The sequence below is a fragment of the Nematolebias whitei genome, chromosome 21 (genome assembly GCF_014905685.2).
Source record: "Nematolebias whitei isolate Nwh7 chromosome 21, NemWhi1, whole genome shotgun sequence".
NCBI lineage: Eukaryota > Metazoa > Chordata > Actinopteri > Cyprinodontiformes > Rivulidae > Nematolebias > Nematolebias whitei.
The window spans coordinates 31,973,693-31,991,500 of record NC_056518.1 but is presented as its reverse complement, the minus strand read 5'-3'; the positions used below and the strand labels follow the sequence as shown (position 1 = coordinate 31,991,500).

The window sequence follows — 17,808 nt, the reverse complement described above, 5'->3', positions numbered from 1 at the left end:
CCAACAATGTTCAGTCAGGTCATCTGGACGGTTTCTTTTTTTGCGGAGACGTTTCGTCCTTCATCCAAAAGACTTCTTCATTCTGAGGAGCCCACCAACAAACTGTGCCCTGAGACGAAACGTCTCAGCAAAAAAAAAGAACCGTCCAGATGACCTGACTGAACATTGTTGAATATAACCATTGTATTTTAGGACAGTAACAGACGCCTTACGAGCACTTCAGTGACTACAGTGATGGACTTTAAATGTTACAGTAACATTGTGTGAGACTCTGCTGCGTAAAAACAATGGACTATGAATTCAGTTTGTGTTTGCTATAATAAAAAACTGTTTGGTTTTGTTTCAGCCCGCTGGCCAGAGACAAGATATCCCACCCAGGTAGAAACAGTCCAGAGTCCTCAGAGTTCTGCCCCTGCCCTCCACTGCAGCCAGTCCCAATATGGCTGCTGCCCAGATGGGCGCACTGCAGCTGGAGGAACCCGAGGTCTGGGCTGCCCACAAGACCCAACTCCTGCTCCACCGTCCTGCATTCAGACAAGGTACTCTCTATGTAACTATCATTCCTCTGTGGTTTATGTCCCCATAACACACAGAGCTGCTTTTAGACGCTTCGTCTGGGTCTCACACCGTGCAGATCATGCTAACCACACAGATCATGCTAACCACACTGTGCAGATCATGCTAACCACACAGATCATGCTAATCACACAGATCATGCTAACCAAACCGTGCAGCACCAGAAATATTCTTGCCAGCCGTAATGAGCCTGGTGTTCTTTAACAAAATGTCAGAGTTGCACATTTTGTATTTTTGCTCAAAGTTTTAGTCCATATTGATTTTTTTTTCCTGCTTCTCTTCTGTTTGTTAGTTATGGTTGCTGCCAAGATGGTGTGACGGCGGCTCAGGGCCCCAACAAAGAGGGCTGCATGGAGTACGAGGCCCCGGCACCCACTGTAGGCAGTTCAACACACATGAAAGGAAATATGCATGTAAAAGCAACAAGACTGACAGAATATTATTTACTGTTTTACTCCAGGTTGTCCCTCTTCCTACTGAGAACGCTGTTGAGTGCCGCACCACCACCTTTGGGTGCTGCTATGACCGAAAAACTCCTGCAGGAGGACCCAACGGGGAGGACTGTCCCAACCCACCCAGCCACAGTGAGACAAACTGAAACACCTTGTTTAACGTTGTGCAGTCACTCCTGCTTTTATCTTCATAAACAGCAACCTCTGAGGAAAATAATTTATGGATGTGCTTCCTAAACACACATTCCTGCTATGGATTATTCAGAAGTTATTACCAAGAGCTAAACAATTATTAAATAAAAATTGTTAACCTTTTAAAACAAAATTAAAGTCAAGTGATCTGACAAAACTTCCCCTCGGTGAGGTTCAGTGGCAATTTTAGCCTCTTTTTGGGAGTTAGGGACATCACAGTGGCCAGCAATACTTAAAAAAATGTTAAATAGATTCTTTAACAAGAAATTTCAATTAATAATTTATTAACTTATAGCAATTTTACCATAAAAATTGTAAAAATAAACTAAATCTGGGCCCCGTTTCAGATTTAAAGAAATGCATTTTTAGTTCCCACTTCACCAGATTCTACTATAACCTAAACTAATGTTTTCTGAAGTGTACGTGCACAGTGCTGCTTTGTACGTGCACACTGCTGCTTTGTGAGTCACTCGTTTTCAGATGAAAGATCTGAGTTGAGAACAAACGTTTTTGTCTTTCCAGTTGAGCGTTCGATCTGCTCCCTGCCCCGTGCTGCTGGCTCCTGCACTAACTGGGTGCCACGATACCACTTTGATGTCATCACATCCAAGTGTGCCCACTTCTGGTACGGAGGTTGCCACGGCAACAGCAACAGCTTCATGACCAGAGGAGAGTGCCAGAGGGCGTGTCCGGCGCCTGCACAGCAGAGGCCACAGCCGACCGCGCCCGTCAGAGAGTCCCCGTCTGCAGCGGTGTCAGCTCCATCTGCGGGCTCAACCAGCGGGCGCTCACACAACATGGGGAGGGTGTTCATCGTGCAGGGGGGCTCACACGGCACCTCCAGCAGACAGGCCACCAGTGCCGCCACACACGCCCACAGAGGTCGACTGTCTCTGCGAGTCCGCAGGCCTTCAGTTGCCACAGCTGCTCAGCACCGTGAGCCAGCTGCGAGGTAAGAACCCAAAGACGGGAAGATCTGAGCTCCAGCCTCCCCCCGTCCGCTCCACCACCACTGCTGGCTTCAGAGAGCTGTTCACAGCCGTTTTATCACAGCTGAAAAGACCCGGTTCACAGATTCTCTCCAAAATCCACCCTGCTTTGGTCCGAGGGTGGAGTTTGATCTTTGTGTCAGATGGACACTCAGGTTCTGTCAGTCAGTGGTTCTTCTCAAACCTTCCTGATCAGACCTGAAAAATGAGCTCAGCAGAAGCTTGTGACCCAAACGTTCACCAGCTTACGGGTTAAAGCTTCGCACTCAACCTGAACAACCACTATAATTTTATTGATGTATACATTTTGTTTTATATCAATGCTGATGAAAATATGCTGATAGAAATTTGATTTCTGAACATTATCTGAGGACCCCTACTTGGTGTTTCATGACCCACGGTGGGGTTCAGTGCACAGCTTTAGGAACCACTGCTGTAAGTCGTAAGTTTATGTTCAACAGGTCTAAAAACAACTATATACTGTAATTATTAACTTACAGTAAAGTATATACGTTTTCTCAAATGTTTGACCCATCACGTCAAACCGTGAATTGTTTTTTTTATTTATATATTTATTTATTTTAATTTCCCCTTATTTAACCAGGCATGAACACTAAGAACACATTGTTATTTACAGAGCTGGACTGGTATGGTCAAGGGAAGGGAAACAACACAGTTAGACAAAACATTAAAATATAGAAGTCAATAACAAACAAGGAAACACAAAATTACATTAACAGTTAATTGTCAAAGTCAAACAATAACATTACTAAGCTTGAAAACATTTGCAAGTATCTTTAAAAACAGCTTTTAAACGATTTTTAAAACTAGAAACTGGGACAAGTGAGGTCAGACCCAAAGTTTGTTGAAGCAGATTCCAGTCAGATGGAGCAGCAGAGCCAAAGCCAGACTTGGTCTTTACAGTTGTTAACCACAAATACTGAGAGGATCGAGTGTTATACTTTGAAACCGGTGCTAGTTGCAGTAGAGGAGTTAAATATGGAGGTGAATAACCAGCAACATCTTATAAATGAGGGTAAATCAATGAATTTCACAACGAGTATGTAGAGAAGGCCATTTAACGAGAGGGTAGAGATGATGATGATCTATAAGGAGCATTTGTAACAAAGCAAATAGCAAAGTGCTAAATTGTGTCCAGCTTACGAAGGACACCCTTACAAGCATGTCTTTAAATTATGTCTCCATAATCCAATAGACGTAGAATGTTTATTTCAACAATGGTGCGTTTTGCAGCCATCGTAAATGAAGGCTGATTTCTTTATAGATAACCAAGTCTCACTTTAACCTTAGATTGTAAAACATTAACATGATGTGAAAAGGACAGAGCACCATTGATCCAAATTCCCAAATATTCATAAACTGTTACCTCTTCTATAATATCACCGTTTACAGTGGTTAAGCCCACTGAGGTGGGTATGGTTCCTCCTCCATGACCGAACCACATAATTTTAGTTTTATTGGCATTTAAGGACAAATTTAAGTCAGTAAAGATCTGCTGGATTTCAAGAAAACTACATGCAAGAGACTTCACAACCTCGTCTGGAGTAGAACCAAAAGCATATAAAATAGTGTCAATGGCATATAAGTGAATGGAGGCCTCACTAACAGAACGCAAGATATCATTTATAAATATGGAGAAAAGAGTTGGACCAAGAATAGAGCCTTGGGTTACACTTGACATAACCAGAATAAACTAAAGTATGGGAGTCAACCTTCACTTGCTGCGACCTATTTGAAAGATAATTACAGAACCAAGTTGCAAGTTTGTGTAGTGACATTCAGCTATAGTGCTTATCTATGAATGAACTATTTGAAATATAATCTTAAAGGCTGTTTTGAAGTATTTCTCTGAGCATTATCAAGAACCAACTGTAATTTTGAACCAAAAAAGCCTTAAAATTTGTCCTTACTCTCCTCTGCGTGCTAATGAAACTATTTTCAACACCAGCTGGGAAATCCTGATATCCAGATCTAGTTTGAGGTTTCTTTTTTCAATGACATCAAGGAATCCTCATCAGAATTTTGAGAAATATGATTCAGACTGGTGCCCTGTGATGGACTTGCGACCCGTCCAGGGTGTACCCCGCCCCTCGCACAGTGATTGCTGGACATGGGCACCAGCGACCCCCGTGACCCAAAATGGAACAAACGGGTAAAGAAAATGGATGGATGGATGGATTCAGACTGGTTTTACTGGGGTTATCCTTATCATAGAGAGACATCTCTGGAACCGATGTAGCTTTAAAAGCCAGGAATCTGAAAATGTTTTCAGTTTAGTTTGACCAAATTAGATTTAATCCCAGATTTGATGTGATGGGTCACACGTTTGAAAACAATTTATAAATATTAGATAATGATAATTGATATGTGATTTAAACTTTGATCTTGCTGCAGTGTTGAATGAACGCCACAGAAAGAACATAATCCTTTTTACTTTGTTTTGTACATTATTGCTGTAAATCTTGTATTCTGCTTGCTTCATGTAACGTCACCTGATTTTTCGCCGTCCTTCTGGTGAAGCTGATGTCATCAACGCTCACGTTTTCCAGCTGCATCTAGCTCCACATGCTTTATTTAACAAAACCACACCTTCCTTACCTGGACACAAGCGCACAGCAGCTTAATGCTTTTTGGACTCTTCGGTGTTTGTCTGCGTTAATGTTGGTTCTTGTTCATGTCTGTTAATTGTCCTTGGGCTCTGTGGTTTTATAACAATGTCTTTAGATCCAACTAATAAAACTGTCGCTGTGATACAGTCATCAGGTGTGTGTTGTCACTAAACTTGTTATTTTGTTGTGTGAATCTTTTACAGCTGTGACTCTCAAACCTTTCATAAACGGCACAAACTCAGAAAATACTAACCTGTCCGAGCATCCCCGCTATGACAGATGTTAGGAGCTTTCACTTAGTGACAGCTGCTGTGCATAGATATTAGTGGGGCGGACATTAATTTCCTGAATCAATAACCACACAAATTTTACAAATTATGTTACATTTTCTGTAAAAAAAAACAAAAAAAAAAACACACACAACAAACAAATGGCTTATTTGTTGCTTAATGTTTGATTCTTTTTTTTTTTTGTACAAAGGTATCGCCTTTTTATCCCTCCCTCTGGTCAAGGTTGTGTGTTGTGAAAACAGTCTGGTCTAATAATTAAATCAGATAAATAGGTGCCTACCACCTCCACCTGGAATGCGAGGGTTTAAACCCACAGATACATGATTACAAGCCTGCAGCTTTGGTCCAAGAGGTCCCATTTTTGGTCTCTCCTCTGTCCTCCTCAGTCTTCAGAGTTCTGTTCAGGTCCCCACTGTTTGCTCCAAATTAGATTTAAACAGAATATCTCCACTGTTGGACTCAGTAGGTTTCACTGTAGCTATTTCTGCATTTGATGAGCTCACGTCTGGTCTAGTATTAGTGGTGGTTGAATCAATGAGCTAAAACCAGCCGAACGTGTCCACATGGCAGAATATTGTCCATCCCAATGAGACTATTGGACCTGCGTGTTCGAATCACTGCCGACAGGATGGGATATGATAAATAGTCTGATAAATCCACGTGATGGACGCCGTTGGTGAACTGTACCCCCTAACTGCAAATGAGTAAAACACAGACAGAACCACAAAAAATTTTTTTATTCCATTTAAAATTGTCAAAATAGCTGAAAAACACAGCACAAAACAATGCACAGCAAGCTAAGTAAATAAGTATTTACACTATTTATATGGAGGAAATACCATGTGGGGAAAAAGACTCTTAAGGATCCAAACTCAAACTGTTTGGATCAATTAACCACCTGGATCTGAAGAGTCCACCTAACCCTGATTGAGGGCTGAGGGTCAAGATGTGACAGTTCCATGCATCCATTGCAGTCCTGGCTCTTCCTCTGTCTCACAAAACAAATTTAAGATAACGAGAACATTTTGCAGTTTTGTTCCGTTAACTGCCAACCGGTCATAAGGAGACTTCTTTAGTGCTGCTTTAGAAGCCTTTAGTACCTTAATAAACCATTGTCCACCACTCCCCACAAGTATTATAAGTGTATATATAAATAAGAAATTGGGAGTTTTCCTGTTTAAGTGTAACAAAAAGGACCTTTAATGATGAGGTGTTAAGCCTACAACTCAATGATGAACATTTGAAATGTTTCCCAACTGTACCTGAAGCATCCACCTTGATAAAATGCTGCATATAAACAATTGAGTGGTCATGTTTTAATTAATATAATGAAAGAAAGAAGCCACATATGGTCAGTCACTTAGAACTAAACATGAAACTCTGGTACGGTTATGTCAAATAACTGATGACGTCTCAGCATCCATTTTAAGTATTTAACTCAAAGAAATGTACTAGCAGGCCACTAGGTCCATACTACATAATAAACTAAAATAAACAAAGATCTGACAGTTATAAAAGTACAATATGATGAGCTTTTGGATAAACTATTTTCCACTTGGCTGCGCCTAAATTTCTTCAGAGGACCGCTACAGGGATCCTGGTCATGATCAGTGGGACCTGCACGGCAGTTTAAGAACCATGGATCGACAGCTTGTTTTAAAAAAGGAGTTTGGGAATGTGTTCGATACCGTGAAAAACATTTGTCTTTGACTTTTTGTCATTTAGTTTTTATTTTACTTTAAAGTCAGAGTTTGTTGTGCCCCATTGTGGACCAAAGAGGGGAAATGGAAATACCCTCCGTTCCTCCATCCGTGCACATTGTGAGCATGAGAACGTGAATTATATATGAGATACCAACATCCTAATGGATGGTGTGTGGCTGCATCTATGCATAAGGAAGGTTCCTTTTGAAAACTGTGTTTTCACGTCAAAATCCAAGATGGCTGCCTCCATATATACACTGAACATAAATGTGACACTTTAGTTTTGGCTCCCATTTTTCATGAGCTGAACTCAAAGCAAACCAGTCAGTATCTGGTGTGACCACCATTTGCTTCACGCAGTGAAATATCTCCTTCATATAGAGTTGATCAGGTTGTTGATCGTGGATTGTTGGTCCACTCCTCTTCAATGGTTGTGAGAAGTTGCTGGATATTGTCAGAAACTGGAACATGCTGTTGTATACGCTGATCCAGAGCAATCCAAACATGCTCAATGGGTGATACGCCCAGTGAGTATGTTTGCCATGGAAGAACTGGGATGTTTTCAGCTTCCAGGAGTTGTGTACAGATCCTTGCAACATGGAGCCATGTGTCATCACGCTGCAACATGAGGTGATGGTCGGGGATGAATGGCACAATAACGGGCCTCAGGATCTCATCACGATCACGGTGTGTCTGTGCATTCAAAATGCCATCAATAAAATGCACCTGTGTTCCTTGTCCATAACATACACCTGCCCGTACCACAACCCCACCGCCACCACGGCCTCTCGATTCACAACATTGACATCAGCAAAACGCTCACTCACACGATGGCATACACCCAGTGTGCCATCTTCCCTGCAATGAAAACCAAGATTCATCCGTGAAGAGAACTCCTCTCCAACGTGCCATGCACCATCGAATGGGAGCATTTACCTGCTCAAGTCGGTTACAACAATCGACCGCTGTGAGGTGGAGACTCGGATGAGGAGCAGCAGATGAGCTTCCATTTTCTGACAATTTATGAAGAAATGCTTCGGTTATGCAAACCAATCATTGCAGCAGCTGTCCAGATGATCCTGGAGGTGAAGATGATGGATGTGGAGGTCCTGTGCAGATGTGGTTACACGAGGTCTGCAGTTGTGAGGCCGGTTGGATGTTCTTCTAAATCTGCTGAAACGCCTTTGGAAGTTTCAGATCGTGCATCAACATGCCTCTAGAGACGGCTTATGGAAGAGAAATGAACGTTCAGTTCACGGGCAACAGCTCTGGTGGATTCCTACAGTCAGCATGCCAACCGCACCCTCCCTCAAAACTTGCAACGTCTGTGGCATCGTGCTGTGTGATAAAACTGCTCGTTTTAAAGTGGCCTTTTATTGTCAGTCTAAGGCACACCTGTGCAATCATCATGCAGTCTAATCAGCATCTTGATCTGCCACACCGGTGAGGTGGACAGATTATAAGTTCTCACTAGCACTAGCACAATTTACACACATTTGAGAACAATATTTGAGAGGAAGGCCCATTTTGTACGCAGAAGAAGTCAAGATCTTTGAGTTCAGCTCATGAAAAATGGTGTGTGGCTACATCTAGGTGTAAGAAAGGTCACTCCAAAACTGGGTTGCCCCATCATACATACCTACTTATCTTATTATGTGAGGAAACTATTCTTTATTTCTCCCTCTTCTCCAGGTTCAGTCGCTCTGCTCTGCCTCGGACAAGCAAAGAATAAAACCTCCGTCTGTTCTTCTCCACAGTGAAACTCCCCCAAACTTTAATATCTTGAAACAAAACATGAAGGTTTATTTTCATTCTCTGTTCAGTTTCAGTCCAGAAAAACACTCATTTTGATAACTACAAATGTTCACTCTTAGAGCTCTCATCGACGTAACGCTTGTTCTGTTGCATTTGGGAGGAAGTTGTTGTGTACCGTTTGTGCTGCATGACTTCTTTGTGTGGATTCTTCTCATCTGTTTCACAGCTTCTTCACACCATGTTGAGTTCTGATTTTATGCTTGCTTTGTGGACCAACAGCAGAGCATAAAGTGACTTATTCTCTTCAAATCTTTCTCCCACATTCTCCTTCTCTACTTCTTTCTTTTTTTCTTGGATCTTTTCCCCAGTTTGACCCTTGGAGGTCTCAGCATCGATAAAAGTGAGCCGGACACAGTGGAGGCTTTGGTGGGTCAGACCGTTGTGCTGCCCTGCAGAGTCAGCCCTCCACCTTCATCCATCGTCACTGTGGAGTGGAGACGAGACGGACTTCCTCTGTCCATTCAGAGGTCAGCTCTAAAACTCTACGTCTTCCACTTTTCATATAATGTAGCTCTGATTTAAAGTGTTTGGTGCCATTTTGTTTGCGATTTCATCAGACATCACCAGCAGCCCGACGGTTCCCTGTTGGTGGGTCCGGTCCTGACTTCGGACTCTGGCTGGTTCTTGTGCTTGGCCACTCGAGAAGGAGAACGAGATCACCGTTACATTTACCTGTCTGTCACAGGTGAAACTCTATGTTAGATTTGTTTTAATTTTGTGAAAAAACAAAGCTGCTCGTTGTCTTAATTGTTGTAGATTTCCAGGGTTTACATCCAGGGATGATAAACTCTGAGAGACTTTTGTTTTTTACAAGTGACTGGTCTACTTTTCTTGTTTGTGAAGATGATCCACATCTCATCCACAATTAACTTTCTTTGCTCCAGGGGCAGAGCCAGAGGGGGTGCTGGGGTGGCACCTGATTGACCACCACAAGTGCCACCCCAGTTGATTGTCAAGTTACATGTGGCACTGAAAGATGTGCAAGTAGAGTAAATGATGACAAATTATTGGTTTGTGAGCTTTTTTTATTGCAAACTATTTTTTTTAAATCCAAACCAGGTGGATTGTAAATCAGAAAATAATTTGAGAAAACAGGATCATCACTTTTAACTGATATTTTGTAAACTGAAATAAATTTCAAAAAATCTATTTGTTTTAAGTTAACTCATTGATAAGGCACAATTGTATAGTCCTGTCCAAATAACAAACAAACAAAATCTTACGATAGGGTAACCAATGAATACATCTTAAATTCCTGGAAAAATAATTTCTAAAATCTGAAATTACAAATATGTTTGTCCGAGTGATGATCTATGACAGGACTTTAGTCTGCCTATCAACAAGAGCATTTGAAATAAAGAAAATGTAAGAAACGTTTCAAAAATTAGAAATTACTAATACTTCTGTTAAACCAGGGACAGGATGTCCAACCCCTAAGCTGTTGGCTTCAGTAACTTTGACCCCCTGAGCCCTTTAGTTGAACAGCCAACCCAAATGGGTTTTGAAAACTGTCACGAATGTTCTTTTGGTACCAGGTTCTAGGACCAGAATAGTTTCATTTATTTGTATGTGCCCCCCTGAAAAAGCCTTGGCCACCCCTTGCAGAAAAGTCTGTCTCCGCCCCGTTAGCTCAAAGGAAAGCATGTGGACCTCCAAGTGTTGAACCTGCAGTGAGTTGCTCTGATTTTTATGAAAATCACTTGTTCCCTCACTCCTGAGTGTCGTTAGTCTTTATTGACTCATTAGAGATGTTTGGTCTCATGGTGGACTGAAGAGGAACTAATGAGGTAAGCTCTGAACCACAGTCATTTGTTGGTCTGGTCCATATCGCTCATGTGGTCCAAGTGTCATGTTCCTATTTGAACAACCCTTCAAAGGGAAGGGAGGAAAAGGGATTTGCATACAAGTTCAGCTCACATGCAGACAGAGCCAAAAACTGAGCGCCTCACTGCATTTTAAGTTTTTTTTAAGTTCCCTAAAAATGTGAACTCAAAATGTGTTTTTCCCCAGACCTACTGGAATTACTTAAGTGTTCTGATAAGTTGATGGAGAAGCCCTCCCAGTTCCTGAAAAATATACTCTGTTTCTCTGACGGTCAGCTCTGTGACGTTCTGCAAGTTGTTCTTCATACTAACGATGTGTTGTTTTATGTTTTAATAATCAGAACGAGATCCTCAGCTGGTTCCTTCCTCGCTGCCCAAAGATGAAACGTTCCCACGGTAAGAACATCCACAACATCAACATACTTGTGTAAGCTGAAATATTCCTGATGTCTGGTGTTTTATGTCCACTGTGTGAGGTTATGAAAGCTTTGAGCACTTGTGCGTGTTCCTCAGGTTCAGCATCGAGCGCTCAGGCTCAACGATGATTGAAATGCGACCAGGACAAACTGCGTCTCTGTCCTGCACCGTCGTCCCTCCTGCAGCTCTGCAGTATGTCCGGGTTCAGTGGGTTAAAGATGGACGACCTCTCAGCAACTCCAGGTATGAACTGTCCATGACTTGTTCCTCTCTGTGTCTCTGGGAAACTGAGCACTCATTATCCGTTTTGCCCATTTTCATTTTGTGCACAAAATCGGATTACGGTTCGTAATCCGATTTATCGGTTTATGATTCGTTATCAGATTGTTCATTTTGGTTTAATAAATGGAAAACAAAAAAACAAGTGTGCTTTTGTTTTTTTTTTCATTTTTTGTTTCAAACAAAAAAATGAACTGCCTGAATGTACACGAACCCTGGAGACTTGACCAGGGTCCCCTCGTCTCTTGCACAGGGACTGCTGGAGATAGTTTGAGATTTGCAAATCGTCTCATTCTTGTTTCATTTACATTTTGCAAAATGTTCCAACTTTTATGGAACTTGGGTTGTACAAGAAAAAAGTATAAAAACAGGAGAAAAAAAAAAACAAAAAAAAAAGGGGCAGTGGTGGTACAGAGTTGTTTCTACCTACAGTCACAGGAAAAAATGTCCACCTGTTTTACTTCCTGGGTTTAACATCTTAAGACTAATAGAACTATTTGGTTTTATCCACCAGATTTCAGAGGTTCAGGATCAGCCAGAAAGTTCTGAGCAAAAGTATTGATTAACTGATTATCATCATTGGCACCACCTTTTTAAAAGCACCAGTTTTTGCTGCCATGGAGCATCCAGATGTGTGCCAGCACAATGCCAAGGTGGAACAACATCAACAATGACCTTAGAGAAGCAACTGTTGCTGCCCACTTATACGTATTCAGATATTTCAATAAACAATCAATCATTTAGAAAACAGCTTTAAACAAAGATGCTGCTGCTCTGCAGGGTTACCCAGGATTTAGATGGCACCCTGATGATCGGCCCTCTGCAGTCCGAGGACTCTGGAGTCTACACATGCACAGCTGCCAGTCAGCAACAGCTGGAGCAGAGACAGCTGAAACTCAAAGTTCAAGGTTAGAGCTCCATGAACACATCCAACTGTTCACATCCTCTTAACTCCACAAACGTTTTTATTTTCCATAGTCACCCGATGTGTGGGGTAAATGTTGACTTCCTGCAGATGCTCATAAAATCAGATAAAAAAGGAGTTATGGTATTTATTAATCATAAAAAGTGACAAGAATTACTTCTTAAGAAGATATAGATAATAATGAAGTAATTGTGAAAGTCCTTTGTTTTCCTTGTCCTACAGATCTGCGGATCACCAAAGCTCCTACTAACATCCAAGTACCAGAAGGCAGCACGGCTCATCTGCCCTGCGTGGTGTCAGGAGACAACATCAGCATAGGCTGGTCCAGGTACTACAGAATTCAGCAAACTTTCAGCTACACACAATGGCCACCTTGATGGTACCAGGTTTGACCCATCTGCCTTCAGAACTGCCTTAATCCTTTATGTCACAAATTCAACAAGATGTTGGAGACATCCCTCAGAGGTTCTGGTCCATATGGACATGTTAGAATCAAGCTGTTGGTAAAGATTTGTCAGCCGAGCATCCACGATTTGATTCTTCAGATCCACCAAATCCCGAAGGTACCGATTGGACCTCTAGACCTTTCTGATGACCTTGTAGGCCATGAGTCTGAACTGTAGCCTTAGTTTCCTGTTCTTAGCTGACAGGTAGTGGCACCAGGTGTGTTCTGTGACCTGGAGTCCATCTGCTTCATGCACAACCCGAACGATATGGAAACCTTGGCTATCGCCGATACCGATACTGGGAGGGGAAGACTAATGTCAATAACTGATATAATGGCTGGGAATTTTTTAGATTTGTCCACCCCCAAGAATATAAACAGCAAGTGGAGCGAAGCTTTATTTAGCACAGCTGTTAGCAATCATGAAGCTAAGCTAGTCCAGATCCAGATTGTAGATAATGGGGGTCGGTTAGATCCTTCATGTCATGATCTTCAGTGTGCTCTGGGATGGTTTACAGCCGAGTGCAAAGTGGTTGAAACAACAATCAGCTCCTCCAAGTCTGAGGCCAACTGGAAAGAGACTGGCTGTTCGTTCTGGGTCGAGGATGCGTCTCTGCCTCGAGTGAAAGAGTTTTAATATTTTGGAGAGTTTTTCATGAATGATGATAGGATGGAGTGGAAGATCAACAGGTAGGGCCTTGTCCTCAGTAATGAGGACATTGCTTTGGTCAATCAAGGTGAATAAAGGGTTGAGTCGAAAGGCAAGACTCTGGATTTCCTGTTTTGTCTATGTTCTAACCAGATGCTCGAGCCACCTCAACTGGCTCCTCTTGACATGGAGAAGCAGCGGCTCTACTCTGAGTCCCTCCAGGATGATCGAGCTTCTCACCCTATCTCTAAGGGAGAGCCCAGACAGTTGTTTAAAAAAAAAACAAAAAAAAACCAACACCTTTCTAACATGTTTGTTGTGTTTGACAGGAATGGTGTTCCAGTGCGTCCGGATGGGAGTAACATCCTGGTGTCTTCCGACGGCAGCCTGATCCTCAACAACATGAAGTCCTCTGATGAGGGAAGCTACACCTGCAATGCTTACACTGGCATCTATTCAGTGAGCGCCACAGCTGAAGTCAGAGTCATTAAAGACACACAACAAGGTGAGACCAACCATCCAACCAACAACAAGCTGCTGCTTTTAGTAGACGAGTGTAGTGGTAAACTCTCAAATACTAATAAACTGTACAATCAGAAGGTTATATTTAAATGAGGATGGCTGGAATCTGAACTGTGTTTTTCTAGATGCTGATGTGCTGCCAGACTGTGTGGACCAGAACCAGCTGGCCAACTGCAGGCTCATAGTTTACGCCCGCCTCTGCAACCATCAGTACTACTCCAGTTTCTGCTGTGCCAGCTGTTCCAGGCGTGTCCAGAACCATGACACGTTTGGTCGGCATGCATTTTAAAACTGAGCCAAACGGACGCTGAGCAGTTTGTTCAGAAACATCATAATGGAGTCTTTTCTACAACAAAAGACTAAAGAGGTAAAGAAGTTCAACAAAGTTAAGTCAGGTCCTCTGGACGGTTTCTTTGTGTTGAAACGTTTCGTCAAGAGGACGAAAGTAAGAAATAAAGTAAGAAACCATCCAGAGGACCCGACTGAACTTTGTTGGATGTTTTACCTGGATTACTGAACATGAACTTTGATATAAAGTTGTTTCTGTTCTCCAATCAGCACTTTGTTCAGACTTTCTGAACCACATAAATCACATAATCTGTAAGATCTGCTGAATGTATTCAGGTTTTCAACATGAGTAATTTATTCACTGGACCTACACATTCTCTGTTTTCTAGAGAAATTTGACGACTTTTCTTTCCGGTGATTCAACTTAGAATTGACTGTTTTTAATACGACTTCTGTTGCTGTTGTAATCAGTGCACATATTTAGCTATGTTCTTATATCACATTGATGAAAGTTTTTGATAATAAAAATATTTTGCTAAAAACTGGGTGGATTTAGTTGTTCCAGTTTGCACCAGAGGGAGGCGCTCAACACAACATAAACATTTTTATTTTTCACAACAATGCATAGCTGTGTCTGCTGAAGTATCTGATTTGGAAGGCCTGATGCTTATTTTTGCACAGCTCAGCTCATTCTAAGCACTTTATCAGTTGCAAACGTTTTATTTTCATGTAAAACTTGAAAGCTCCTTGTCAGTTAAATTTAATGCCAAACAATGGTAATTGGCATAATTTATATGTATACAGTATATACACTGCCTGACCAAAAAAAAAAGGTAACTAATATTTTGTTGGACCGCCTTTGGCTTTGATTAGAGCATGCATTCACTGTGGCATTGTTTTGATAAGCATCTGCAATGTCACAAGATCTATTTCCATCCAGTGTTGCATTAATTTTTCACCAAGATCTTGCATTGATGACTAGGCACAAGGCATGATGGGTGCATCACTTCACCTGCCTCTCTTCTTACCCTGATGCACCCATCACTCTGGAACAGGGTCAATCTGGACCCATCACCACATGACCTTCTATTTCTCCAGAGTCCAATCTTTATGCTCCCTAGCAAATTGAAGCCTTTTTTTTTCCCAGTTAGCCTCACTGATTACTGGTTTTCTTAAGGCTACACAGCTGTTCAGTCCCAATCCCTCGAGTTCCCTTCACATTGTGTGTGGAAATGCTCTTTCACTATTAAACATAGTCCTGAGTGTTAATATTGTTTTTCTTCAATTTGATTTCACCAAATGTTTAAGTGATCACGATCATTCAGGATTTTTTTCCGGCCACATTTCTTCCTGGAAGATACAACTTTATTTATTTATTTTATTTATAGAGCACTTTAAAACAACACTGTTGGCCAAAGTACTGGATCCCCACTATCCTTCCAGTTTTTAATGATGTGTTGGACTGTTCTTAACCCAGTTTCAGTAGTTTCTACAATCTCAGAGGTTTTCTCTGCTTGATGCCAATGATTTGACTCTTCTCAAACACACTGACGTCTTTTCCACGACCACACGATGTGTCTTTCAATATGGTTGTTGAAGAAATGAGAAGCCACTCATTGCACCAGTTGGAGTTAAATAACTTGTTGCCAGCTGAAAGATAACCGCCCATGCAGTAATTATCCAATAGGAGGCTCGTACTGATTTGCTTAGTTAAATCCAGGTGGCGACTTTTTTTTGGGCCTGAATATGTGTAAATATCTCTAACGAGTGGAGGTTTATGGCATTGATGAGACTTCCTTAACATTAATGGAATACTGATGTTTATATGCACTAAATAAAACTGAATCTCTGCAGATGACGAATATTTGTTAACACATCATACTGTAACTACAGCAGTGCTTGAAAGTTAGAATATTTTATATTTCATAAACCAAAAAGTTCTATTTTAGTATCATCCGTCCACAAAACATTCTTCAACAGCCTTCTGGCTTGTGATCTTTGTTGGTCCACTAACTCCAGTTAAGACTCTGGCAGCAGCATTTTGGATCAACTGAAGACTTTTTAAAGAAGTATTTGGACACCCAGATAATAAACCATTGCAATAGTCCAGTCTAGACGTGACAAATGCATGGACCAGTTTTTCTGCATCATTTTTAGATCAGATGTTTCTAATGTTAGTGATATTACGCAGGTGGAAGAAGGTGGTTCTAGTAACGTTTTTAATGTGGGGGATAAAAGACACGTCCTGATCAAAAATAACACCAAGATTTTTAACATTAGAGCTGGAGGACTGATTAATGCATCTAAGGAGGGAGAAAGACTGAAAAATTAATCCTAAGGTGCTAAGGTCCAAAAACCAAAACCTCAGTCCTGTCTGTGTTCAAAAGGAGAAAATTAAGGGTCATCCAGGTTTTTATGTCTTTAAGACATGCTTGTAGTCTTGTCCTAATGTATTTATAATGTCTACAAGTCTGTATTAACACGCAGGTTCATGATGAAATCTTCTAGCAGCCTCGGTGTCAAAACCTTTCAACAGTTTCAGACATTATTCTCCTTCTTTCATAGTTTTGGATGAATTTAGCAGCAAGCTGATTCCATGTTTCTGGTAGAACACACAAGAAACAGCATCTTGTTGTTATTTTGCTGCAGCAGCAAATGTAATGAAGTTCTCCTGCATGAAAGCATTCAGTTGCTCACTGCACCAGATCACCCCCCACCACCAACAACTGCCATTTGTCACGTAAAACCCACATGCTGAATTTTAGCCTTTCACCATCTGTTTGTGCAGAAACGAGCCGTGTGCACGTGCAGTTGCGCTCAGAGAACCGGAGGTCGTGGTAAACTGTACGGAGTCGTTTCTCGGCTGCTTCTCGAACCACATCCTGTCCTCTGCAGGTTTCAGTGTTCGTCACCAACAGCAGCTCCTCACACATCACAGCACTCACTTCCTGTTGATGTGCAGCACACTCAGAACTTTCCAACGTTTGATCCAAAAAAAGGTTTTTATTTTTTTTTTACTGAATGTAGACGTTAACAACCTGAGCTGTTTCTGCAAAATGGAAAATATCAGCTCTGGAACAAGTGATGCAACATGTGAGGGCAGATACAGAGAAATATATTGCATACAAGTTTTTGAACCTTAGTGAAGGAACTTTAATTATTTTCAAAACTGCAATTAGAAAATGACAACCAACATTTTCTCAAACAGTTTAATTAAATTATGCTCAACAAGCATTTCCTTGAAGTTTATTTGCAGTTTATTAGTCTTGTAAGTAAAATAACTTGAACTAGCCAAATATAAGATCCTAGTTCTAGAAAAACCCATCAGACAAAAGTTTTTACATAGACTGAAGGTTTGCCTTCTTCTGTGTTCCACGTGAGCTCTGCAACAGACAAACAGAACATCTCAGTCTGCAGCTCTTTGAGTTAGTTCTGATGGTTCACATCTGAAATCACGAGACAAACCTGGAGCTTCCAGACCAGAAGGCCCACGAAGGCTCCGTAGAGACAGCTCTTCACGATCAGGACCATGTAGGACAGTTTGGCGTTCTGAGTGATCGTCAGGTATTTCTCTGCAGGACGGCACATCAAACTGTTAACATGAACTGAAACGCAGACGAGATGTTTGGAGAACGTTCAAACGGCTTTACCTCGACCCATGCCTTCATCGGCTGTTTGAGCTGTAAGAACAGAAGAGTCGTTAAAGATGCTGTAAGAACAAGAGTCTGTTAAAGATGCTGTAAGAATAAGAGTCTGTTAAAGCACCGTAAGAATAAGAGTCTGTTAAAGATGCTGTAAGAATAAGAGTCTGTT

General features: G+C 41.5%; 2 protein-coding genes across 2 annotated transcripts in view; one reads left to right on the top strand and one right to left on the bottom strand.

Annotated features, from left to right (window-relative positions):
- Positions 1 to 13,996, top strand: part of paplna (papilin a, proteoglycan-like sulfated glycoprotein) — a 30,372-nt gene extending 16,376 nt beyond the window's left edge. Inside the window, exons 16-27 of the mRNA XM_037694657.1 lie at positions 347 to 539; positions 869 to 953; positions 1,037 to 1,160; positions 1,743 to 2,172; positions 8,956 to 9,114; positions 9,205 to 9,332; positions 10,812 to 10,866; positions 10,984 to 11,130; positions 11,947 to 12,074; positions 12,314 to 12,419; positions 13,515 to 13,690; positions 13,833 to 13,996. Coding sequence (XP_037550585.1) covers positions 347 to 539; positions 869 to 953; positions 1,037 to 1,160; positions 1,743 to 2,172; positions 8,956 to 9,114; positions 9,205 to 9,332; positions 10,812 to 10,866; positions 10,984 to 11,130; positions 11,947 to 12,074; positions 12,314 to 12,419; positions 13,515 to 13,690; positions 13,833 to 13,996 — 1,895 coding nt within the window. The remainder of the gene's footprint in view (positions 1 to 346; positions 540 to 868; positions 954 to 1,036; positions 1,161 to 1,742; positions 2,173 to 8,955; positions 9,115 to 9,204; positions 9,333 to 10,811; positions 10,867 to 10,983; positions 11,131 to 11,946; positions 12,075 to 12,313; positions 12,420 to 13,514; positions 13,691 to 13,832) is intronic.
- Positions 13,997 to 17,421: 3,425 nt separating this feature from the next.
- Positions 17,422 to 17,808, bottom strand: part of LOC119427246 (M1-specific T cell receptor beta chain) — a 27,240-nt gene continuing 26,853 nt past the window's right edge. Inside the window, exons 6-7 of the mRNA XM_037694826.1 lie at positions 17,646 to 17,675; positions 17,422 to 17,567 (exon numbers count right to left, since the gene is read on the bottom strand). Coding sequence (XP_037550754.1) covers positions 17,422 to 17,567; positions 17,646 to 17,675 — 176 coding nt within the window. The remainder of the gene's footprint in view (positions 17,568 to 17,645; positions 17,676 to 17,808) is intronic.